Genomic DNA, 24,895 nt, shown 5'->3' with positions numbered 1-24,895 from the left:
TGTTCAGGAATGGGGCAGCCACAGCTTTCTCTGGACAAACTCCAGAGGGAGCACAGCAGGTTCCACTCACACCCCCAAGTACACGAAGATGCTCACGGGAGGAATTATACAATCTCTCTATGTGTGTGTATATATCTCTATATATAGTTTATTTCTCACAATCCTGGTAAGAGTTACAGGTGTATTTGGGAATCATTTACAGTTTCACAGCATATGGAGTGGCCATACAGCTTGTGATGTGAGTAACATACAGTGTGTAGAGAGCACACGATTCCGACCCATCCACCCACCACTCACACAATGGGTTTCCAAAGCTAATACTAGATTCAGCTACGGAGAAAGCCTGGAAAATGTCAGGGTACAGCGTTGGGTGTCATACAACACTGTCAGTCACAATGGGACAAGCTAAACTACTTTAAATTTTCAATCTAGTATTTCTAGTCTACCTGCATTATTGCATTTATACGCTTTTTTTGTTTTCAAAGTCAAAGTAAATAGAATACTATATGGGAAAGGAAAAAATTCTTGACTATTTTAGGATTTGAGCTGCAGCCCATACAAAGTGTCCATAGAAGCATAGACAAGATTATAAATTCAACAAGGTATAAATTAGCTGGATAGCTTTGTGTGTAGGTAGGTGTCCATTTCCCTCCAGGAAATGTGTCTAGCAGCATATTGTTTCTGAGAGCAAAAGAAAAAACCCCAAACCTGTATGTTGAACACAGGTAAAGATGTGTAAGTGACAAGCAGGTCTGGTTGTACAGGGAAGAAATCAAGGTGTCACTTGGAAAATTCTTATCGTTTGGAAAACACACTCAGGAGCTGACTCAAAACCCACCAACATCATTGGAAAGGTGCCTGAGGCTTCCAAAGGAACAGCAGGCATTTCAGTCTGACTTCCAAGGGCTTTGGATCAGTCCCTGGAGAAGTAACAGAATCCAAACAAACCAAAAACAAAAAAAAAAATTCCCTGTAATATGACCTTCGAGTTCCCTTCCTGTAATTTTAGTTCCTCCACAACCTTATAGCACCTACCACTGGAAAAGAGTTGCTTTCCAGGGGAGGTGGAAGTGCAACTTTTAAAGGCTTCAGTTGAAATAGTCCTGGGAAAAGGCACCAGGGTTATGAAGGGCTGCTCAAAACTCAGTAAAGCCAAATTATTCCCTGGTTGGTTGGTTTTTAACCAAACAAAATTGTGTGGCACCCTTGTTCTCATCAGCTTGCCCCAGAAGCTTGGCTGCTTGAAGTGGCTGTGGCAAAACCAGGGATACGGTGCAGGACTTGACTGTTGGAAAGGTGATTAAAGATTCCTCTTGTCCTGGTGGGAGCTTTGGTGCTGCAGCATCATCACACAGACAGAAATAACCTGTACTTTCATGCTTGGGATGCTGCACTGGGGCTGCGAAATGGAAAACTCATGGAACTGTTTGAGAACAACCAGCAGAGAAACAGGAACAGCCAGTCCAAAGCCTATTTAACCCAAGTTATACTTTTCAGCAGAAAAAGTCTATGTAATTTGAAGAGCATCAAAGAGCAGAGGGCATGAGTCCCAGAGTACTGCATATCCGAGCACACACTGTCCAGAGGAGGGAGCAGAACTACAGCACAAGGTAGATCCAGACTCATGAATTTGGGAAGCCAAAGGCTCTGATCTCTCACAGGATTTTGAGACCTACTGTAGCCAATTGAATGAAAAGTGAATTTTAGAGGCCTAGAAGTCCCACAGTTCTCTGTCACCCAGTGACACCTGATCAGCTCATTCAGATGAGACTGCACTTCCTGCACTCTCATCCCTGGCACAATAGCTGATCCTTCCAGGCCAGCAGAAGTACATATCCTCAACTTCAAAACTTCTCTTTTCCCTCTGTTTTTGGTGCTCCAGAGGGCTGAGGGAGCTCTGGCTGAAGCGAAGCGCGGTGTGTGTGCTCACACCACGTCAGCCCCTCTCAGGCAGCCAGAACACCTCACACCTGACTGACAGGGAAGGACAAGAACAGGACCTTCCTGGGGATTTGTCATCCATTACAAATCCTGTGGCAGATGAGCACTCAGCCTCTGGCAGACTTAGATCCTCAAAGGTGAGGGCAGACCAAAGCTTCACACATTCTCTGCTGTGACACACAGTCTAAGGGCCCAGCACTGCCTGTATTTTTGGGGGACCACTCAAAACCTGCCTTAGCCAACCCAAAATCTTCCTCAGCCTTGGGCTTTGGAGAGGCCACATCTGCAGAGCTGCCTGGGAATAAAGTAGGGAAAGGAAAGGGAAGAATACAGAGCAGTGGCTGAAGAAGGAGGCAAGAACAAGCAATGAATCAAATCAGAAACCAAAGGAACCCTGTAGTTTGTAGCAGCTGAAGATCTGGTGTGAACAGACATTCCAGGAATCAGGGAATTTAAAAGGAAAGCAGGTTACAGGGCTGGACTGATGGTCTCAGAAAGAAGAGGGAAAAGTCATCATAAGCTCACTTTATTCAGTGGATTAAACCCTCCAGGGGTTGCTGGATGGGGGCACAGGCTCCAAGGCTTTTTGAGGCTGTCAGTCGAGTGTCACTCGTAAGATCCAAAATGTGCCAACAGATCCTCAGCATCAACAGATTTCTCCCCAAAAGAGTAAAGAACCAAATACCTCCAGTGTAAATAGCAGGAAATATTCCCAATTCCAATGTCCCAGAGTGAGAATTTACTGGAATACAGAATAGTTATGCTCTGGATCAAAGCCAATTCCTCTTTGTGGCTGGAAGTGCCCAACCTGTGCAGCAGAACTGCAGCCAGCTCATGAATGTGATGTGATGCTGCATCTTGCCCCTACAGACCTCTCCTAGCTTTGTGGTGAAGGGAATGACACCACAGCAAGGCCTGGGAAGGGAATCAGCATTCCTGCTCCAGCATAAAGGATGGACCAGGAGAATGGAAGTCTGAGCAGGCTGCATTTGCAGTCCTTGGCATAGCAAAGCACGTGAAAAGAGAACACAGCCCTTCCCAATGTCCTGGAAATTCCCCTTAATAATGCAAAGTTGGTTGTAGGAAACTTCAGGTATTTTTCTAACCTTTTAACCTTGCACAGAACCAGCAGGAATTCATCTGGAAAAGGCAATTAGCAGAGGTTAATTTGCGTGGCACCGGAGCTCATAATTTTTGCCTTTTTCTGAAGAAAAAAAAAAGGAGGGAAGAGGATATGAAAGTTAGCATGTCCTTACCAAAGCTATTAAGATAATTAAATAGTGCTTTTTCTCCCCATTTCTCTACTCTGTTCTTTGCACCCTCTCAGAATCTTCACTGACTTGAAGCTTTCCATGGAGCTGATTGAAATTCCAAGAATTTCACCTTTCAAACGTATTTTTCCATTGCCTTCCTTTTTTGGTTTATTTCTCGAAGAATCATTGTCCTCTCCAATCTTCAGCACTGTTATTTTCAAGCAATTCTAAGAATAGTTAGAAGGCTGCTGAATTCTAAACCCCAGTAGCATTTCCAGGAAAAGTAGGGAATATTTTAAGGCATAAATCATCTCACCAGCTCCAGGGGTTTTTGGTTGCACTGCTGTTGTTCATACACAAATCCTGATGCCAGAATAAGCAGGGCTGCCTAAGAGAAGACACTTCCCTTATGCTCAGCATAAGAAACGTGTCAATTTAAAAATAAATGTGTAATTGAGATGATTTTATGATGACGTGTGATCATATCCCTGGTGCCAACAAGACCTCAAAGGCCAGAGCATGGTGAAGCCAATGGGAAAATCCCCCTTGTTTTCAGTATTCTATGGATCAACCTTCAAACTTTAGTCCATCAGAGACAAATGGATGTTTAATTTATCACCCAGCCCGAGGGAACTAAGAAATGCTTCAAGGCAAGTGCTTTAAGTGAGCCTCAGGCAAACAGCACTTGCAGGAATTCGTTCTTTCCCTCCCAAAAATGCTGCTGCATTATCCCCTGGCTGCCAGATTTGTTTTCATCCTGCTGCAGCACTGTTAGGAATAACAGGACTTATCTACAGGGCATTAAATCAGTAGGAAGAGGAAGCAGAAGCATAATCCATTTCATCTCTCTTAAAATAGAAGCAGCAAAAACCTTCTACTGACTTGTCCAAGACAGCAAAATTACATCTTTATATTCAACTAAAATTTATGATTCCCTAAAAAGAGATTGAGATCGGGTGCAGTGATTCAATCGAGAGTTTTGGTGATAAGCTGAAAGGTCTGAAACCAGTTTTGCCAATATTTAATTTATCAACTTGATCAAGAGTAAACTAGCAATCTAGATCTCTTCAAACCCCAAGCACAGACTCTGATTAGTTTTAAGTCTTAATTCACTCTCCCCATGGAGATGTCACTGGAAGGACTTCATACCACAAAAACCACACAAAGAAGGACATCAAGCAAAAAACGGCGTGTGCTCAGTACGAGAAAAGACAACTATTTATTTAGCACAGCGAGGTCAGTCATTTAAGCCTTCTGCTTAGACAGATTTGGGGCTGAGAGAGAGGGATTTGATCCCTCGGCCCGGTGCTCGCTGGACATTTTTGGCTCGGAACGAAAGCACTGCACAGCCTGGCACAGTAAGGCAGGACAGGAGGTGTTTGCAAGTTAGGGCTGCAGCGTGCTGTGCCATCTAGGCTGGATCTGCCCGGCTCAGCACTAGACCCACACTTGGAAAAGCTCTACAGCACAGCCCAGGATAGTCTAAAAGTGCCTCATTTTAAAGCAAAGAGCCCACACGACTACCCAGGCAGGGAGCAGGGGCTTGGGGCTCCGAGCACACCACACTCTCAGCGCTTCACCAGCCAGACATTCCTTGCGCTGAGAAGAAACCAGGACTGGAAAGGAATTCAGGAGCTGCATGGCGTGGTGGGAACGGCACAGGAAAGACATCATGGACACTTGGAGTGAATGCAGGGAACGAAGGAAGGGGCATCTCCAGTTTGGATTCTCTCCCTCCCCCAGACTGCAGCAATACAACACAAAGGTTTGTACACGCAGGGTGTGCTTCAAAGCACACACACACAGGCACAGACAGATGTTTTCAAACCAAACTGCCAAAGAGGTGGGTTCCAGGTGCAGAACCTGGACAGCAGAATGTTAAGTGATCACAGGAAGTGGAAAATCCCTTGAGAACAGGACAAACCACGTTCAAAAATCCCTTACGAACAGGACATACCAGGTTTGCTGTGCAGGGAGGGCTCGAATGAGTGATGTGCCCCGATGAGGAGCTGCAGCCCCATCACCACCTCTGTGGTGTTTCTGGATGAAATTGGTGGCCTTGAATCTGAGTGCTCTAAGGGCAGGCAGGGTTGGGACATGGAAAAAAGGTTAAGGCCATTGGCTGAGAACTCTTTTTCCCCTCTTCTGTTGCCAAAGGTGAAGACAAGGAAATAAAAACATTTTAGAAAATAAAACTGGAGACTGAAGTGAAGCAGACGCTTCACCTTCCTCCCCCAATCTATCTATGCTGGCAGAATAGATAGATGCTGTGCCTAATGTCACACACTGCTAAAAACAATCCTGGGCCAGAGCTGACAGGGAGGGAGGGGACAGGAAAGGTAGAAATATCTCTTGAAAACAGAAGTCACTGTATGAAAATCAATACCCTACTTGGCAAAACATGAACCAGAGCAGGAGGGGGTGATTTCCCTTCCTTCTGAGCAACATAAGCAAAACTCCCTGTGAAAATTGCCCTGCAAATTTGTGCTGCAGAAGTCTGAGGGGAGAGGAGAACCCTTCTGCTTCTAACCCTTCCCCAGGCTGTGACACACTGCTGCTGGGAGACACATCCACAGCTCATCCCAGAAGTGCTTTAGGCTACCAGGATCTCACCTGGAGCTGTAGCCCTGCTTCCCAAAACTCCTGTGAGCCCAACACGCCCGCTCCTGTCTCTGTGCTGGCAAAGGTGGAGGCATCAACCTCCAGCCAGACCAGGACACAGTGTCTGATATTCCCAGAGGCCATGCACCTTTGGGAACATCTTCTGAGCTCACCATAGGAGTAGCCATGCATTCCAAGACCATGTGCATTCAGCAGGGCAGATCTGGAGGTAAATAAGCCAGACATCAGCCAAGAGAAGAACTGCAGGGACTGTGCCAGAGGCACTGCATAGGCAGCACCTGAGGAATCCACACCTCCCTCTACCCCTGCAGCCCCATAATTCATCCATCCATCCATCCATCCATCCATCCATCCATCCAACCATCTCAGTTAAAGGTGCACGACGGGCTCTGTAACAACTCACCCCACTGTGTCACAGCCTCTTTCTAACCATCACTCCTGCCCCTGCCCATGGACTGTGGCCACTGCCAAGCTCCCATTGGACCTCATTTAATCTCTGATCCAACTTACACCCAAAATGTGAGAGGTTTTTATAACACCCTGTTTTGCAGCAGCCAAAAGAAGCCTAATGGAAGCTTTCAGAGGTAGATCTCCTCACCTCCTGCTGTTTAGTGCTGAGCATCAGCCAAAGCACTAAACACCCTCTCTCCTCCCCCTCAAAAAGTCTGGCTTTAGAGCCAGTGTACTCACCCATGAAATCAGGCTGCTCCTGAGGGCTGGGAATTTGTTTCCATTTCCAAAGTGTGGACGAGTTACAAATCCCTGCTACTACTGTCACAAGAGGGAGGTTAAGAAATCCACCCAGGACAGACTCCAGTGCTCTTGAAAGGGGTTTCCCTGGTATTAAGCAGGTAGGTCAGTTTTATTCTCATGGGGTCCCAGGTCCTCTCTGCCCCTAACATCAGCTCATGTCTCCCCCTTTTCCTGTCTTCCCATGTGCTGAGAAACCACAGCCTTCAGTGGGGGCAAAAATCCAGTGAAAGGCCTTATCCAAAGCCCAAAAAAATGAACACAAATAGTCCAGCCAACCTCAAGGGAGCTTGGACTGAGGCCACAGCACCCTGCCAAGCCCAGCATAACTTTAGGAAATACTAGATCCAAAACAAAGTCTCTCTATCCCAAACACTGCCCACGTGACCCTGGCGAGCCCTGGGTTCCTGAAGGCTGCAGTGGGACTTCTCTGGGCCACAGCACAGCCCCTCTGGTCACTGTCCCGCAGGCAGCTCAGCCAGAAGAGTGACCTGATGTGACATGCCAGGCTCACACTCAGCTCTGCCATGATGCAGTCTCCACCTGCAGCCACCCTGGTTCCTCCGGAGCACTTCCCAGGCGGGTGTTCCAAGGTGGGATGATGCGCGGCGGATACACAGACACCGATTAGGGATAGCCCGTGGCTGTCGGGTCAGGGAGCTGCCTCTTCCCTGCCACTGCCCCTGTGCTTCCCTTTTCCTGGGGGGAGGCTGGAAAAACACCCCCAGCCCAGTGCAACAGGCGAGCCGGCCCTTAGCACTCCCCTTCCATCTTCTTTACCACAGCCCAAGTTAAAACAGAACCAAACAGAAACCAAAAACACAAATTGGGACTCCGAATGGGACGTAGAACACTTTGGACTTGAAAACGGGACTGCAAGAGCAGGGGGGGTGTCTCCCAGGGAGGACAGCAGGGGAGGGGAGGGGACACCGTCATTTACACCGATCAGGAGAAGCTGTAATCTATACACAGCAGTATAAGCCAAGATATATTACATGAAAGAACACACTGAGTGCATGGAGTTACCCACAGCGGGTCAGAATGGCACAGTTGTCTTGAACAAGACCCTGGAGTTGCAGTTGGTGTTTCTTGTTGACCTATCTAGCTCGCTCTCTATATATATAGCTATGTATAGAATTTCTCTGCATGCATTTGTCTCAAAAGGAGCTGTACAGCTGGGCTGGGTTTCTTATCCCCACCCCATCTCCGTCTTCATTTTTTCCGGGCTAGGAGTGCCGCTCCCAGAACCACAGCCAGCGCAGCCACCGCCACTCCTCCAACGATGATCAAGGGCTTCATGTTGTCGAAGAAGCTGCCCGATGACTCCTCGGAGCTGTTTCCCTTGTGGTCAGAGTCAGGGGACTGGCCGCTGGCCTCCTGCGTCTCCGTGGCGGCGGGGCTGGGTTTCAGGTTGCTGTGGTTGTTGGCGATGGCGGCGTCACCGCCTGCCTTCTTGGTGGCCGTGGCAGGAGCTGGCTGCTCTTTGGGGGCTTCCTTCTTGTCTGCATTGGTGGCAGGCCCAGGGTTGGGTTTTTCTGGCTTCCCGGAGCTGGCGGCCTTGGCGTCGGGTTTGTTTCCGCTTCGGACGTTGCCTTTGGAATCCATCCTAGGGGTGCTGTAGGCAGTGGCTAGATACGGGCGGCTATCCCAGCTCTTCTCCCTTGCCCGGTTGCTCCAGGAAGCAGAGAAGCCACCCGAGCTCAAGGCCTGGGAGCGGTTTCTTTGGGATGCTTTTTCCGCTGGCGGTGTCCTACCTGGACATGGTACAGCACCTGGAGGGGGAAGCACAGCAAGGAGAGGTGAGTGACAGGGCAGAGCAAGCCAGTGTTGCTCTGCCTGGAGGTGATGGAGGAGGACAGAAAGGAAGACTGGAAAACTGTTGGCTCTTTCTTTCAGAACTGTGAGCTCCATTCAAAGCATTTTCTACATGCTCTGTGCCTGTAACAATAACAGAACCAGAGAATGGCCTGGTTTGGAAGGGACCTTAAAGCTCACCTGGGTCATGCTGGACTGGGAGGCTGGGACACCTTCTGCTGGATCAGAGAGCTCCAAGCCCTGTTCAGCCTGGCCTTAGGCACTTCCAGAGATGGGGCAGCCACAGCTTCTCTGGTCAGTGTTTGCCAGGGCCTCAGCACCCTCACAGGGAAGGATTTTTTCTTAATATTAAACAGGAACATCAAACAAGTTGGACTGACTGTCATCTACGGCTGCCACATCTGGGCATCCACAGTCCATCCTGGCTCTGTGTGTGAGGCCATTTGTCAGCGATGACAACCATCCAACTAAACAAACCTTTCTTTGCCTTTGCTCACCCTTTCAATTCCTTCTAGGTAAGGAGAAAACATTTTGTTCCATGGGGAAGCAGATGGATAGATCCTGCCTGCCTGTCTCACCTTCCACCCTTCCTTTCACAGCACTATCCCAAGGTCGATTTAGGGAGTGGTTAATATGTGATCTTGTGTGATACTCTCCCTCCAGATGGGTACTGCAGGAAAACCAGGATTAGTTCCTCAGTTCTCACAGGTATCAGGGATAAAAGGATTATTCCTGCCAGCATTTTGGTGGAGCAACAGCAAAACAAAGAGCCAGATCATCAGCTGGTGCAAAACAGAGAATTGACTGCATGGATTTACTGTAGAGCTGGATGTCTCTTGGTGTCAGAGACATCTCACTCCTGCCATCTCCTTTCAGGGTTTGCTGGGCTTGCCCATGGAGCCAAACAGGATGCTGGTGATCAGCTGAGGCTGTCTTCCCCAGGGAACTGGTGGAAGCAGTGAACAGCTTTGGGAATTCAGCAGAGGGACAGAGTGGGCTTTGAGGGGATGTAAAACTACCACAACAACCTCACCCCACAAACGTGGCAGGGCAGGGTGAGCTGAGGATGGAGCTCCTGTGGCTGCACTTCCATGTGAAGGGAGGAGAGGACAATACACTGGGCATTTTGCCAGCAGCCCTGGCAGTTCAGCACCACATCAGCTCCCAGCTAGAGAAATAAAGAGTAACCGGGAGGCAGCATCGGATCCGAGCCGCCGGCTTTGCCGGCTCCCTGCTGACCTTCAGGGCTGCCAGGAGCCTGCAGGGAGCTTTCTGCCTGCTAAGTGAAATCAGAGCTCATTGTCTGGATCGAGAGCTGAAGAGGCTCCTCAAAAACCTCAGCAGCTCAGAGGGCAGATCACTCCTCTAATGACAGGAACAAAGTCCCAGGACTGCAGCAATGATCTGTGCTGCTGACTCTTCTGGAAAAGAGGCAGACAAAGGTGGGGCTTTCATCTCCATTTAGGCAGGAATGGAGGAAATCTCACAGAAATGACAGGTTTGGAACTAGAGCAAAGCTGATCAACACCTTACGGTCCTAAGATGGAAACACCTCCCTCTCCTGCTCTTCCTTGCCAGCCATTGCTTGGTGGCCACCACCTGCTCCAGTGCCAGTCAGGTGGAGCTGACTAAGGGAACTGCAGCACCAAAATCATGGAATTCCATAGCTCTCACAGAATATCCTAAGTTGGAAAGAACCCACAAGCATCTTCCAGTCCAGCTCCTCACACTGCACTAGGCTTGGTGACCATCAAACCCGATACTTCTCATTGACTGCAGCTGGACAGTGCTTGCATTCCCTAGTTTGGGATACTAAACCCTTTTGGAAAGCCCAAACTCTCTCTCTCTCACAGTTTGCTGAGTGTGTATCAGACACTTGGGCATCCTGTACCACACAAACACCACCCAGCTTCAGACCTCGCTGGGGACTGGGGCTTGGGAGGGAAACAAGGGCCTGGCCAAGTACAAGAAATATTTTCCTCTCAATGCTCATTCTGTAATATTTCTGTAGATATTACCTGCCTCACCTTTTCCTGTTTTTCTGGATGCTTCCAAAGAGCATCCATACTGCTCTGTCAGCACAAGTCCTACATAAATCCAGGGCTGAGGCTGTGCAAAGTCACTCAAAGCTCCTCCGGTTTGGGACCAATTTATCTTTTTTTTTTTCAATCTGGTACCGTGAGACACAAAGAAATAGCAAGTGGAGCCCACAGCTGAAGTGGGCTCAGAGCTTAAAGCAGGGAGAATCAGATTAATCATGGCATAAATATTAATTTACCTTCTTTGTTGCTTTGATATCAGTTAACTGGGCCACTCACACACTCAGATATTCATGTGGTTACAGCACATGGACCAAGCATTAAACTTCTGCTCTTTCCCTAGGAAAATCATGTGCAGCCTGTGGAGATCGTGAGGCAAACCAGAGAGGGAAAACTCACCTTTTTTGCTGAGAAATGGGGACCCTGTACAGCCCTGGCACCACAAGATTTATCCACACCCCTCACTGATCCAGATTCCTGGGGGCAGGAAAGCTGGTTTTGCTTGGATCCCATGCAGGGCCATGGAACTTTGTCCTGCTGCCATGCCGATCTATCACACATGCCCTGCACTGCCACAAACAGAATTTCCTGATTCTAAGTGAATTTCCACTAAAAGCAACACAAACGCATCATGCAGCTTAGAAAAGGTTTTAAAAGCTGTAGAAACCAAACTGAGCCAAAAATCAATATTGGCAGTTCTTAAGTGCCCACATAAAAGGGCTTTTGTCTGTGGTTTTCCATCACTGCAAGTAGCCACAGGATCACCCAGCACCTCTCCAGACCTTCTGGCCTGGCTCCACCTCCTCCTCTGGCTCCTGGGTACCCTTAGAAGCACATCCTCTTCCATCCCAGTACTTAATCTTCTTCTGTGTGCTCTTAGCTCCCTACCTTGGCAATCATCTCTCCTCTCCATCCTGTACTTCCAAGGGCATGACCATGAGCTCATCTTTAAGCACCTCTGTCTCCCCCAGACTGAAGAAAGAGGTGCTTTCCTCATATCCAAAAACTAAGCCTGCACATGAGGGTTCCCCCATTCCTTTGTCTCCTCCTCTTCCCTCATTCCATCACACCAAGTTTTTCTCTAATGACACATTTTCCTGCCTTTGCTTTCTTCTTTATAGCTCCTCACATCTTTTAATTCCTCTCTTCTCTCTTGTCAGCTGCTGTCTCTGCCTGTCTACCCATTCCTCCCCCTTCCAGCTTGCTCTCTGCCTCCTACACAGACAGCAGCACTTTGGAATAAGATTTTGTGGAAGACAGGCTTCATTCCCTGCCTCCCTTTTCCCTGCTCCATGCTATTTCTGTTTAACAATCAGTGCCCTTTCAGGGAGGTTCTCATTGCCAGCAGCTAAACAGCTCTTTCTCAGGCTGGGAAGACGGAGCTGGAGTAATAAAACCAGGGATGATAAAGGAGAAAAAGGAAAAGGAAAGCCTTCCAAATTGATGCTGCTGCAAAGATTGGCACGCAAACGCCACAGCTCCCCTGGGATGCTCTCAAGGTCAGTGCAGTCGGACTCACCCAGCGCAACAAGCTGCCCTCTGCCAGAGCAACAGGCCAGCGGAGGAACAGCTTCCCTTGGCTCCCTGAAGGGCACCTTTCCTGCCTCAAATCCCAGCAAATCACCAAACACATCTATTCATCTGTCTCCTGCGTGCACAGATGAAATCTGCATCAATCCTGCACCGAAGGCAGCGGATGAGTCATTGCTAAGCTGTGCCACAGCACAGCTCCATCCGGATGGCCCCTTCCCCCTGCAGGGAGCAGCCCATCTCCAAATCCTCTCATCCTCCCCTCCTGCTTCCATTTGGAAGGAAAAGTCAGTCACTTTGCAAGACCGAGGAGCTGCTCCAGGGTGTAGGTGTGGGGTACAGTGGGAAGCTCATCCATCTTGCAAATAGCTACTGACCACATCTGACCTGGAGCAATGCTGTGCAGAAAGAGCCAGAGATGGCAGGAAACTCCTCATCTTCAAATCTTCCCCCTTATCACTTCATCTCCTCTTCCCTTCTTTGTCACTCCTACCTGTCTGGAAGAAAGGCACTGATCCCCTTGTGCACAGGACAGACAGACCCTTGCTCTCCCTAAGGAAACAGCAGCTGGCACCAAAGGTGACTGTCACAGCGGTGGGAGCTCCTTTCCCAGCACTCTCACCATCCCACTCTCCTCCACCTTCTCATCTAACCCCTCAGGAATGCAGCTTGGACCACCCTGTCCTTTGGGAAGTGTCCTCAGGGGTCTGTGCCTGTCCCCTCTGCCACATGTGGAGTGATCTGTCAGGGCTGGAAAGATTTGTGTCCAGTCCCCTCCTGCAACTGAGCAACATTCCCAGTGCTCCAACTCCCCATTTCCAATGGGGATAACCAGCATTTCTCCTTTTTTTCTGAGCTGCTGGGGGAACAAATGTGTTAAAGGTGGGGAGATGCCAAGCAAGCACCCAGGAGAAGGGCGGCAGTGTAGTGACTAAGCCTTTCCCCATGCCCAAGAAGTGCAGCGAAGATGGATGAGGTAATGCACCGCCTCTGATATTACCATAAATATTAAAGCAGCTTTACATAAGGAGCTTGTGTTCTCTCAGCTGCCGTGAGCAGCTCCCCAAGGAGGACTTGAGCTCCCTTCCAGGCTATTTCAGCCCCCAGCTCCTTACGCAACGCCTGGCAAATGTGACACAACGCAACGCAAACCCCACGCCAGCAGAGTCACTTGTCAGATGCCTCTAAACGGCCTCAGTGCTGCACAGCCAGGCACAGACTGTACAGGAGCCCGCTGTGCATCCCAACCCTCCCAAATCCAACCCTCAGAGACAGCAGCACCAAGTCGCAGCAAACACTGGTGACCCACTTCACTCTGATGAGATATTTATGAATCTTTTTCCAAGTCTGTTGTTTGTTACTCCCCACATCCCTCCCCCCATCCCTGGATTAAACATTTCCCTCTCAAAAAGCCCTTTGAATCTTCTTGTGGAGTGTCAGATGCTGGAAGTATTTTAGCAGGGGCAGCAGCCTCAAATCACTGCCACTGGGGGAGATCTGCCAGCCAAGCCTCTGCTCCATGGCTGCGGCAATTCCTGCAGCTGCTCTGAGCTCCAACATGCTCCTCACTGCTCCAGCTGGTGCTAGCAGTGACCAAAAATCTGCACCCACCACCCCCACAGCGTGGCCAGGACCCCCCTTCTCACTCCCAGTGCCACCGAGCCACATCCCCTCTCTCCAGGCTGGGCAATGCATCCACACAGAGATTGGGTTGTACCTGGCACCAAGGTGAGGTGTGGGAACAGGATGGGTTCCTGTAGCCCAGCAAAGGTGGCTTTACCCTCCATTAGCAAAGAGAAGGGCTCTGGGATGCAGACCCTGGGCCACCAGCTGCACAAAGGTGTGACACCATTGTCAGCATCCTCTCCAGAGGCTGCCCAGCCATGCTGCCCACACAGGTGACACAGCACTTCAGTCTCCCCACCAGCAAGAGCCCAGGAACAGCTCTGTGGTCTTTGTCTGCACCACAACCTCTGCAGATGACAAGCTCTGAGCTGAGCATCACCTCTGCAAGCCACACACATCTTGTTCCCAAAGAATTCCTGGGACGGACGCGGCAGACATTTTATTCTCTGAGAGATGGAGGCGGCATTGCAGACACACCACGCTCCTGCCAGGGGCTCAACCTGTGTTCTTTTCAGGGGGTTTAACCCCAAACACAGCTCCACCCTTCCCCCCTGTCTGTACACAGCCACATGTGCAGCAAAAGCCAGGCACTGCCGAGCAGCTGTGGGAGAGAGAAGATTTTGTCTCCAGCCACGTGCTCCGGCTGACTCCCCAGGGGTGGCCACTGAGTCACACCTGGCACAGCCCTGGCCTGCTGTCAGCAGGAGCAGTCACACCTGGCATGGCCCCTCAAGTGCCACAGGCCTCCCCCCATGCAGCTGCACTCTCAGACACAACTTATAGCAAAATAATTTCTAGAATTTGATAGAATCTGGAAATACTTTTGCTGAGACTGGGTTGGAAATACCCTGCTGCAAAGCCTGGCTCCTCAGGGTCCCAACACAGTCCCCAGGCCCCCAAAACAGAGTTCAGAGAACCTCAATTTGCTGTGCTAACCCCGCTTTAATCTTGGGTTTGGACCTCCCTCAGACAGAAAATCAAATCCTCTTTTCCCCTGCCTAGTTCCATTTTTTTGTAGCAGAGCAAAAATGTAGCTTTTACCCTTCAAAAGTCATGAGGTGTTAGATCTTGAGCCTCTCCGTGGCAGGCCTGAGCATCCCTCACCCCAAGACAGAAATTCAGGGCACAAAGGAAAGGCTTCTCAGCCAGAATGACTTTTTTTTCTTCCCATGGCAGCTATTTGTCAGGACACTGGATCGAAGCACTGGAGCAATAATGGGGAACACTGTGGGAGATGCCACAGCAACAGGAATCCTGAAGCCTTAACCCATGAAGTGTGACACCTCACAGGGATCTGGGTACATCCTGAACCCTACCCTCATGTTTTGACTTTTGCAAACACACTCAGTTCCTTTCTTTATAATATTTTTCTGGCCCTCCCAGAGCCAAAAATTCAATTCCAGCAACACCCTGCCTGGGGCCATGGCGCTTGTCTGGGTTCTCTGCTCAGCTCTGGGTCTGTGGTGCCAGCTCAGGGATAGCATGACAGGGTCAGAAAACATTCCCTGCCTCTTGGAGAATGGTGAACAGACATTCCTTCCCACCACAAAGCCCTGCTCCTTACCCAGGGCCTGCCAGCACTTGGGAAAATCCTTTGGGAAGAGGGCAGATGATTCCAAATTGGGGTGCTGCTCCCCAAGCCAGTCCCCAGCTTCAGGAGGCTGATTCCCTTTCTGACAGATCTTGCTTTTAAGGCGTCTTCCTCACAGTCCTGTATCCCAAATTCAATATCCATAAGCAAAAAAGGATGAGGGATATATGTGACACAGTGAAACAGCCCCAACCACTGCAGGCTGGGGTCAGGCATTGATGCTGCAGGAAGCAGCAGCAAATTCAACATCCCTCCCCAGCTTATGGGCATCCTAAATCCATCCCTTCTGCCTAATGCAGCATCACCCCCTTTGTGGCTGAGCTGGGGCCAGCAGAAAGATTCTGGAAGCAATTCCTTACAGGCAGAGCTGCGTCTGGAATCTGGCAGCCCCTGGATCTGCATCAGCCTGAAAACTGTTGCTCTGCAGCTGAAATCTAAGAAGCCACCGCAGGCAGATGAGAGGCCAATTCCACATGAGGCAGTGACCTTCCAGGGAGGCTCCCCACACTCTGGGGTAAAATCCATCCCTTACCTTGTGCAGCAACACCAGGGCACTTTCCTTCCCGGCAGAAAGCTGGAAAGCATCTGGGGAAGGATGGCCAAAGCTCCTCCAGCATGGAAATCCTTGCTCAGGGAGCTCCATCCATCCCTCCACCCCGTCTGACAGCCCCAACACCTGATCCAGGATGGGGACAATGTGCCAGGTTGTTCTCCTGCCAGGGGAGGGGACGGATGCAGCGGGATGAAAATGCACTTTTAGGGAAGAATTGGGGTTTTTTTTCCCCCATCCTACCACAGTATCACAGGGTTAGATGGTATTGGGCACCGTGGCTGAGAAAGGACAGATTTCCATTCCACTGAAGGTCAAACCTGTGAAGGTCAGACTTTTGGAGGTCAGTCCTGAGATGGAGCACGGAGCTTAATCCGGTGTAGTCCATCCTCCCTCTCCTGACTGCATCCTGCCCAAGCCCCACCCAGGAAAGCAGGGCTGCGGCAGGGGGGAGTTTCCTCCTCTTGTCCCAATGCCCAAGTTCTGCCAGCCTGACCCCGATTCAATTTTTAAAATCCTCTTCCTTCCCCCTTTGCATCTCCCCAGAAGCCACCAGCGGGACAGAGAAGTAAACAGGAGCAAATCAACAGGTTCCTGCAAGCACACATCACAGGGATGCACATGGATGCGCAGAGAGCAGGGACATCTGACTGAAGAGCCTGAGACATTCCCAAAGCATTCCCTCCCTGGAAGCACCCACCGTGACTCAGGAGACACGGTCTGGTATCCACCCCTCTCCCGCTCCTTCGGTGCAATATTCTCCCTTAAAACAGGCACTACTGCCTCTTGACATTTTTCTCCCTTTCGTTTGTTTTTTTGGGGGCAGATTTCCCTTTGTGAGCCACTCTCCAGCACAAGCCCAGGGTCAAATCAAAGGATGCACCCCCTAATTGATATCAAATTCTCCATGTCCAACAAAACAACCCCCTTTCCTCGGAAAAGGCGAAGCCTGAACCAAGCTGCCGGCTGTTCCCGCTTCCCTCCTACCTCAGGACTGACAGAACTAAAGAGAGCCATTAAATCCACCCAGGCAGAGCAAAAGGCAAGCAAGTCCCACTCTCCATGCAGATGGGAGCGGAAAAGCAGCCGGAAAACTGCCCAAAACCTCTCGGGGAGGTGCGGCAGCTCTCCTGCCAAGGCTGGAGGGGCTTAGCTCGGGATGCTGCCTCCCCTCCTCCCTCCCAGCAGCCCTGTTTCCGGCACATGGCCGGCTCCGCTTCCCCGTGCCCGGCTCCCTCCAGCCTCCGGAGCGCTGCTGCGGCGCCCAGGGCCTCTCCTTCCCCCGGCCCGGCTCGGATCGGACGGAAGGGCTCGCTCGGGCGCCTTTGCACAGCCCGCAGAGCCGGCGGAGGAGGCTGCAGGTAGGTGGGGGCAGCGGGAAGCAGCGGGCAGGAGGCACCCGTGCTTTTGCAGAAGCGCCTTCTGTGACTGTCTGACCTTCAGGGAGCGAAACGTGCGAGCCGGGACGGGAAGGGAACCCCTCGGGGCCGGCCATCCTCCTTGTCTGGGGGCAGAAAAGCACTTTTTGCCTCTTACGGGGAAAGCTGTGGGCAGAGGCAGGCGGCGTGGCAGCCCCCGGCCTCCATCGCAGGCGGCTGCGAGGAGATGGACACTCACCTTGAGCAGGCAGCTCCGCGTCTCCATTTCGCTCGGTCACCCTGCGCAGGACATCCGCACGTCCCCGAGCCGGCAGCCCCGGCCCTTGCACCCCGCGCCCCCCGTGCCGGCGGCATCCCTTACCTCTGTCCTCCGGCCGGCCGAGTCACACCTTGGGAGCTGGCTCTTGCGCAGAGAGGAGGGAGGGAGGGAGGGGGGTGGGATGGGATGGGGGGGGGGGAACTCGGGAGTTTCCCACAATGCACCTCTGCAGACTGCATGAAGATGGAGAGCGGGGAGGGGGGGAGAGGGCGCTCCAATCCAGAGGGAAGGGCTGGGATCTGGAGGGGCGGGATGCCAAGGTGAGGGCTGCAGGGAGGTAAAGGCAGCCCAGCTGCATCTCCACGTTCTCTGTAATTTGGGGCTGAGCTGGCTCAGCAGTTCTGGGCTGTCCCTGCGGCACTGACCCCTCTGCTGCTCCATTTGTTTCTCCTCCAAATCCTGCCTGGATTTGCAGCAATTACATGAAACACAGCAACAAAGTGGGGGAGACACACTGGGAAAAACACCTGGGGAGCAGGCCAGCCTGATAAATTGGGATGCCTCTGTGTAAAAGGAGCATGAGCCTCACCCCACCAGGATAAGGGATTTCCAACTGAGGCAGTGAGTTAAGGAATGTCATACTCACTTGCCAAGGAGAAGCTCTGCACAGTGCAGGGAGGACACTGAAATGCTGCACTTTGGGGTAATTCTTGTGCCAGCTCTGCTTCCCTTCTCCCCAGACTGCTCCTTGTCCCAGCAGGCTGGGGTTTGACACCCCTTCCCAGTCTAGAACTGGGCACACAGCCCAGTCCCACTGCAGAGTGCTATCAGCCAGCCAGGCACACAGCCATCTCATCCTCTTCCTCCTCCTCATCCTCACCAGCTAAAAGCAATGAGTCCTCTCTGTTACAGCCTCACCTATGCAACCAGGTGCAGGGCTCAGATTCCCATCCTTGTGTCACTTCCTGCTTGTATCCCAAACCTCAGCAGTTCTGGGATTGTCTGGAGCTCTTTTAGCCCTTATTTCACAGCAAATCAGGCTGTGTGCTACTTGCCCATCTGCCTCCATCAGTTACTTGGGACCCACCAGTGCAGATGGGCAAGTAGCACACAGCCTGATTTCCTGTGAAATACATGTCATGTCTAAAAAACACTCAGGTTGCTTAAATCCCACTGCTGAGAAAAATCCTGCCTATGTTTGAAGAGAGCTGCAGAATGAGGGGCTGGATGTAAGAACCCAAATCTCCCAGGACAGGCTGTGCTTCCAGGGGCTGCTTTGGGATGCAGCTACCCACACCCTGTCAGGGCAGGGATGAGCAAGGTTATTCCTTCTGTAGTCCTTGGCGCCAGGACTCGGCTCAGACAGGCTGGCACGGACAGGATTAGCTGTGGCTGATGCTGATGGCTCTGTTCCCTGTCTGGTCCTGCACCAAGCAGTGCCAGCACTCCCTGCTCTTTCAGAGACTTGTGCCAGGCACAGCCAGGACCTTTCCATGGCTCCAAACAGCTGCTTTCCCTTCCTAACACCTCCCAAATCTGCTGATCTACTGACAGCAGCAGAGGGGCTGAATTCCTGCAAAGCTGGTGGAAATCCACAGTTTAATGCAGGTGACACTCCTAAACCATCGCTTCCCTAGCAAAATCTCTTTGCTACTTCTGTATCAGGCAGGAATATCCTCAAGGTGGCAGGAGGAGGGAGGGAGCCTCCTGCAAGTGGGAATCACTGGGTCCTGTCCCCAGAGCCTGGATGAGCTGAGGCCAGGGGTTCTGGCAGCGTTTTCCTTATGTTCACACACTGCCTCTGCCTTAGGAGATAAAACAGTCCCACATGATGCTCTCACACGCCTCAGACCAGAATTCACATTATATTTAAATTCTGAATGTAACCTTTTTTTTTTTTTTTTAAACTGAGGTTGGAAAAAGGGAAGCAAAGGAAAAGCTGTAAAAACAATAAGCTTCCCCCATCTCCCCATGGCAGAGTCACATCCCCCCTAATGCAGCACAGGCACAGTGAGCAGCAGCCCTGGCTGAGACACAGCAAGGTGAAAATGGCTTTTTCAAGGTCAGAAGGAGTGGGAAACCTTTAGAAACGGTGCTGCTGGATTTGCCCCCTCCCTCTCAGCTCACAGCACCTCCCAGGAGGAGTTGGCAGGGATAAGGACAGCCCTGGCTCCTGGGGAGCTCTCCCCTGCAAAACCCACAGGGGAATGTTGGTGGCAGCAGCATCCCTGGAAAGGAGCATAGAATCATGGAATTGTTCACGTTGGGAAAGCCCCCTGAGATTATTATAATCAAGACCAAACGTTCCCCAGCACTGCCCAAGGCCATCATTGTCTCACATCCCCAGGTGCCACATCCACACAGCTTTTAAATCCCTCCAGGGATGGAGACTCCACCACTGCCCTGAGCAGCTGTGCCAGGACTGGAAAACCCTTTCTGTGAAGGAATTTTCCCCAATATCCAGTCTAAATCTTCCCTGGCACGACTCAAGACCATGTCCTTTAGAGAGAAACAGTTATCCCCAGAATTGACATCCTGAAAGCAGGAGGGACAGTTTGATGTCTGGCTCTGAGCAGCGAAATAAGGAGTCCATAGGGAGTCCTTAAACTCCCAATGTGCCTTAAAACACCCTTTCCCCCTTTCCCAGTATTCCTCACAGGCAGCTTTGCTCAACACATCATCCTGGAGCTTTTTTTTTTTTTCCATCATGGAAAGAAAATCATCACAGAAAATAAAATAATCAAGAGGGTTACCCCCTCCTAATCCAGACACAGGTGCCCTGTTCATAAACTGGAGCAAGCAAACCAGGAGAGCAGGTCACAGCACAGGCTCACACCCCTTTCATCCCTGAGCATTCAAAGATCCTAAAGGAGCCTCTCTCCTTTCCTTGAGCCCCAGTTACAACCCACCCACAGCTGGAGAGGGGGAAAAGGCCACATAGCAGAAAAAAACCTTGTGGCCGTTTGGGCAGCACCATTTGTCCTTAAACTCCCGGGAAAGCAGGATGAAGGACGTTTCTCACAGTGTAATGAATTGCTGCAGCAGCCAAGGTGGGTTTGCCTGGCAGCAGGAAGTCCTTGCAGTGAAAATCCAAGCCTCCCCACTGGCTGGCTTGGGCTTGGCTTCTGAGTTCAGTCCTGGGCACTCCTAGTTGGAGCTGTGCTAGGGACAGGGTCACCAGCTGTGTCCAGGCAACTCATCTCTGCAGGGGATTACATGGGCTTGCAATTCCTCCATAAATGCATTGTTTAAAATCACAGAATGGTTTGGGTTGGAAGTGACCTTAAAGCTCTCAGCACTTTCTGGCAGCCAGCTGGGCAGATTCTTTCCTCCTGAGATGGGGATTAAGGGTATCTCTGCTGAGATCTGTGCTCTGGAGCCCAGGGGCACTGCCTTTGTCTCCTGGAGCATCAGTCAGAGGCTGCAGGCAGCCCCAGGCAGTTGCATTTGCTCCCAGGTGGGTGAGGATGATAAAACAAGAGTTGATAGATCAGGATCAGGACCCAGAAGAATGCCCAACCGACCAGAGTCCCCAAATCCTCACAAACTGTGTCCTTAGTGCCCCAGCCAGACTTAGGAAGCACTGAGCATTGAAATAAGTGGCTGCTGGCTGATGGTGTGGTGGGGAATTTGTCTGAGCTGTCGTCTGACCCTGCTCCTCCTCAGCACAGAGCGCAGGCGGGACAGCAGAGAGCACATGGTCCAGGAGTCCCGGCAGGACAGGGAGCTGGGCACCTGTCCCAGGGAGAGCCCATCCTTCCACAGACGCTTCACCACCCTGACCATCACCAGGGAGCCTCGGAGCAAGCACGGAGCCACAGATGGAACCAGCCAGGGACGTGCCAGCGCCGGCAGCGGAGCAGCCACTGCCACCACCGCGCTGTTTGAACCCAGTGGAGACGGGAAAACCCCGCAGGTCGTGGTGCTGGTGGGCGCCCCGGGGATGGGGAAGACAGCAATGGTCAGGAAGGTGATGGTGGAGTGGAGAGAAGGGACACTCCACACGCAGTTTGACTTTGTCTTCTGCATTGACTGCAAAGCCATCATCCTTCCCATGGAAGCCAGTGTGGTAGACCTGGTTTCACAGTGCTGTCCTGGCCTGACAGTGCCGGCTGGGAAGATCCTGGATGACCAGAAGAAGATCCTGTTAATTTTTGATGGCTTTGAGGCCCTGGGGTTTTCCTTGGTTCAGCCCGAAGCTGAGCTGAGCTCTGACCCCAGGGAGGTGAAGCCGCTGGAGCTCACCCTGATGAGTTTGTTGAAGAAGATCGTGCTCCCCGAAGCCTCTTTGCTCATCACCATGAGGCCAACAGCTCTTGGAAGCCTGAGGCAGTGCCTGAAGGGTGAGCATTACGTGGAGATACTGGGATTTTCGGCAGCCAGGAGGGAGGAGTATTTCCACAGGTATTTTGAGAACCCCAGCAAAGCAGACATGGCCTTCAGGTTTGCCAGAGGCAACGAGATCCTCTATAGCTTGTGTGTCATCCCTGTCATGAGCTGGACCATCTGCACCGCCCTTGAACAAGAGCTTTGTGGGAAGAAAAACCTCCTTGAGTGCTCCAAAGCCACCACAGAGATGATGACGTTCTACCTCTCCCAATTACTGAAGCACAGGGACAGGGACAACCCACAGGTCCTGCAGCAGTTCCTACTCCAGCTTTGCTCTTTGGCTGCCGAGGGTATCTGGAAGCACAAGGTCCTCTTTGAGGAGAAGGAAATCAAGGACTATGGCTTGGACCAGTCAGGTCTTCTCCCCTTCTTCCTCAGTGAAAGGATCCCAAGGGAAGGAGAAGACCACGGGAATGTCTATGCCTTCACCCACCTGCACCTCCAGGAGTTTTTTGCAGCAATGTTTTACGTTCTGGAAGATGATGGGGAAATGGTCAGCAGCTTGGGGAAGCTTGAGAAGGATGTAAATAAATTATTAGAAAGCTACAGCAAGTCCAGAAAGGATTTGAATGTAACAGTGCGATTCCTCTTTGGTCTGATCAGCCAGAAATCCGTAGAGTACATGGACAAAACCATTGGGTGTAGAATTTCACCACGAGCCAGGGAAGAGCTGCTGGAGTGGCTTCAGGAGAGGCACAGAGGCCTCTCCCACCCTGGCCAAGCACTGAAGGTTTCAGAGATGGACACTTTCCACTTCTTGTTCGAGATGAATGAGAAAAGCTTCACACAAAGTGCACTGGGTCATTTCACTGACCTGGACTTGAAGGACACCAAGCTGACCCTGTATGACCAGATGGCTCTTTCCTTCTGCATCCAGCACTGGGCTGGGCTGGGCTGTATCAGCCTCCAGGGATGCTCCTTCCACTGGCAGGATCCTGAAGCAAAGCTGGATGCGTCAGTGCCTTGGTAAGTCCTGCTCCTCCTTGCTTTAATGACCCAAAAGGATTTCTCTGGCCCAAAGGATGACTCAGTTCCTCCCTTCCGAACACCAGCTTGGCCTTTCACTGGAGTGATGGAGTTTCTTGGCTCGACCTGGCCAGGTCCACCTGTGCCCAGCTGTCACTCTGGTTCCCGGTCCCCCTTCTCCCTTGCAAAGGGGGATCCCTGGTGCTGGAACATTAAGCGCACCCTGTGACTCACATCTCCCTAGGTGGCTCCAGCAGCAATGCTCCAGGTCCTTCACACCTCCAAAACCACAAAGGTCCCTCTGGAGGAGCCCTCCCATGCACTGAAGGCTCTGACTGGGGCAGGGGGGTTGTGTGCAGGTGCCAGTGTTGGAGCTGGGAGCTCCCAGCACCACTGAGGGCTGCATGTGCCCCGTGGCTCTGTTCCCCTGCAGCTCTGGAGTCTTGGGAGCCGGAGGAGATCCCAGTGCCCTCATCCTGCGGCGGCGGGAGGAGCTGCCCTGCCCCATCCATCTGCTCTGCCGGGCTCTGCGGCACCAGGACAGCGCCCTGCAGGTGCTCCGGTGAGAGACACACATGGAGCCCAAACCAGGGCTGGGATCGGGGTGTGGGTGGGGGCACCTGAAGCACAGTGCAGTGGGTGAGTGGGTTGGTGCTGCCCCTGCAGCAGGGACACTGCCTAGCTGCCAGGGGGAGGCCAGGCCCTGTTTACCTGAGGGTGGGTGTTGTCCCTCAGGTTCAGTGGGCAGGTGAGCAGCCAGGACAGGTGAGGTGTGCTGAGCTGCCATTCTCCGCGCTCTCCCGCAGGCTGCAGTGGTGCCGGCTGTCTGAGAGCTGCTGTGCAGAGCTGGCAGCGCTGCTGGCGGAGCATCCTGGCCTGGCCTGTCTGGAGCTGGGTGACAGCTCGCTGGGTGACAGCGGCGTGCGCCTCCTCTGTGAGGGGCTGCAGACTCCAGGCTGCCGCCTGCGCGTCCTGCGGTGAGCACCCCCAGCGTCCATTGGGCATCTCGGACCTGAGAGCTGGGGTGGCGACCCCAAGGGTCCCCATGGGGTGGCATCGTGTCTCTGTCCCACTCTTCCAGGGCAAGGAGATCCAAGGTTCTGGCACCAGGGTGGGGACAGCCACCATGGTGGGATGGCAATGAGGGTCTTTCCCGGGGTTCCCATCAGGCTGCGGTATTCCCACATCACCAGTGCCTGCTGTGAGGACCTCGCCGCTGTGCTACGCACCAACACGTCTCTGGAGGAACTGGATTTGTCTTTCAGTGAGGGGCTGCGCGACACTGGCGTGGAGCTGCTGTGTGAGGGGCTCAGGCACTGCGGCTGCCCACTACAGACACTGCGGTAAAGGGGCTGTGGGATGGGCCAGTGCTCCCTCCTTGCTATCTAGAGCTTTCTCCTTCCCACCTGGAGCAGCTCACCTAGCAGAGGCCAAAACCCTCCTTCCCTGTTTCCCTCGCTCCCGCAGGCTGGGGAGCTGCCGGCTGTCGGGTGCCTGCTGCCCTGCCCTGGCTGCGCTTCTGCTGCAGGGGCCTCGTCTCACCTGCCTGGACCTGAGTGACAACGAGCTGGCAGCCCACGGCGTCCTGCAGCTCTGCCAGCAGCTCCGGCATCCCGCCTGCCCGCTGCGGAGCCTGGGGTGAGGGCCCTGCCACGGCCTCTTCCATGCCCGGTATCCCCGAGCTGGTGTGCAGAGTAGGTGGCGCCACGCCGGCATCCCAGCTGTTTCAGCACCTCCCTCCTTGCCACATCAAACACCTTCTCCTCTTTTCCTGCCTCCTCCATGCCCAGGCTCAGCACAGACGGCTTCAGCCAGGCCCTGCTGCAGGAACTCGACGCCCTCCGGCCACTGCAGCCTGCCCTGAAGATCGGGAACCTCCTGGAGCATGACGTGCCGCAGGCAGGGGCCATGGCCAGGCTGCCCTGCCACCGTGGGCTCCTGCCGGGCCGCAGCAAGGCGCTCCCCTCCTTCAGGAGACCTCCACTCCTTTAGGAAAACTCATTCCAACAACCAGAGCCATTCCCAGCCCAGCTCAGTGCTGCGAGTGCATCTGAGCCTGCCCCACCTGCAGGGCACAGCAGATCCTGCTGCATCTGTGGGGGATCCGGGTTCTGCCCTCTCCTTTTCCCCTCGCTTTTCCTGGGAACACTTGGGTGCATTTGCCACTACCAAATAAACACCCTGC

General features: G+C 52.3%; 2 protein-coding genes across 5 annotated transcripts; one reads left to right on the top strand and one right to left on the bottom strand.

Moving 5' to 3' along the window:
- Positions 1-122: 122 nt before the first annotated feature.
- CEND1 (cell cycle exit and neuronal differentiation 1) lies at positions 123-17,534 on the bottom strand. 4 transcript variants are annotated; one of them, XM_005529042.3, is made up of 2 exons: positions 17,458-17,534; positions 123-8,338 (listed from the first exon to the last, which is right to left on the bottom strand). In XM_005529042.3, exon 2 carries the CDS (start codon positions 8,169-8,171, stop codon positions 7,779-7,781), a length of 393 nt encoding a protein of 130 aa, XP_005529099.2. In that variant the 5' UTR covers positions 8,172-8,338; positions 17,458-17,534; the 3' UTR covers positions 123-7,778. The 4 variants fall into 4 exon arrangements, with proteins under 4 accessions (XP_005529099.2, XP_087913575.1, XP_014113305.2 ...); XM_088057449.1 differs by lacking the exon at positions 17,458-17,534 and adding an exon at positions 17,335-17,457; XM_014257830.2 differs by lacking the exon at positions 17,458-17,534 and adding an exon at positions 16,705-16,850.
- On the top strand, positions 16,945-24,895 carry LOC102100929 (NACHT, LRR and PYD domains-containing protein 3-like). Its single transcript, XM_014257829.2, has 7 exons — positions 16,945-17,078; positions 21,027-22,710; positions 23,144-23,272; positions 23,517-23,687; positions 23,880-24,053; positions 24,178-24,348; positions 24,501-24,895. The coding sequence occupies exons 2-7, from the start codon at positions 21,053-21,055 to the stop codon at positions 24,700-24,702; spliced, it is 2,505 nt and encodes an 834-aa protein (XP_014113304.2). The 5' UTR covers positions 16,945-17,078; positions 21,027-21,052; the 3' UTR covers positions 24,703-24,895.

The sequence above is a fragment of the Pseudopodoces humilis genome, chromosome 7 (genome assembly GCF_049639895.1).
Source record: "Pseudopodoces humilis isolate 2021_Gansu_Grassland_sample_001 chromosome 7, ASM4963989v1, whole genome shotgun sequence".
Lineage (NCBI taxonomy): Eukaryota > Metazoa > Chordata > Aves > Passeriformes > Paridae > Pseudopodoces > Pseudopodoces humilis.
Note: the sequence above shows the minus strand (reverse complement) of the source record. Positions and strands in the feature narration are given on the sequence as shown.

Bases quoted from the DNA above. Each gene is read 5' to 3' on its own strand.
- CEND1 (XM_005529042.3), bottom strand. From the start codon at position 8,171: ATGGATTCCAAAGGCAACGTCCGAAGCGGAAACAAACCCGACGCCAAG.
- LOC102100929 (XM_014257829.2), top strand. From the start codon at position 21,053: ATGGTCCAGGAGTCCCGGCAGGACAGGGAGCTGGGCACCTGTCCCAGG. The intron at 24,054-24,177 runs GTAAAGGGGCTG...TCGCTCCCGCAG, and splicing joins TGCCCACTACAGACACTGCG to GCTGGGGAGCTGCCGGCTGT. The intron at 24,349-24,500 runs GTGAGGGCCCTG...CTCCATGCCCAG, and splicing joins TGCCCGCTGCGGAGCCTGGG to GCTCAGCACAGACGGCTTCA.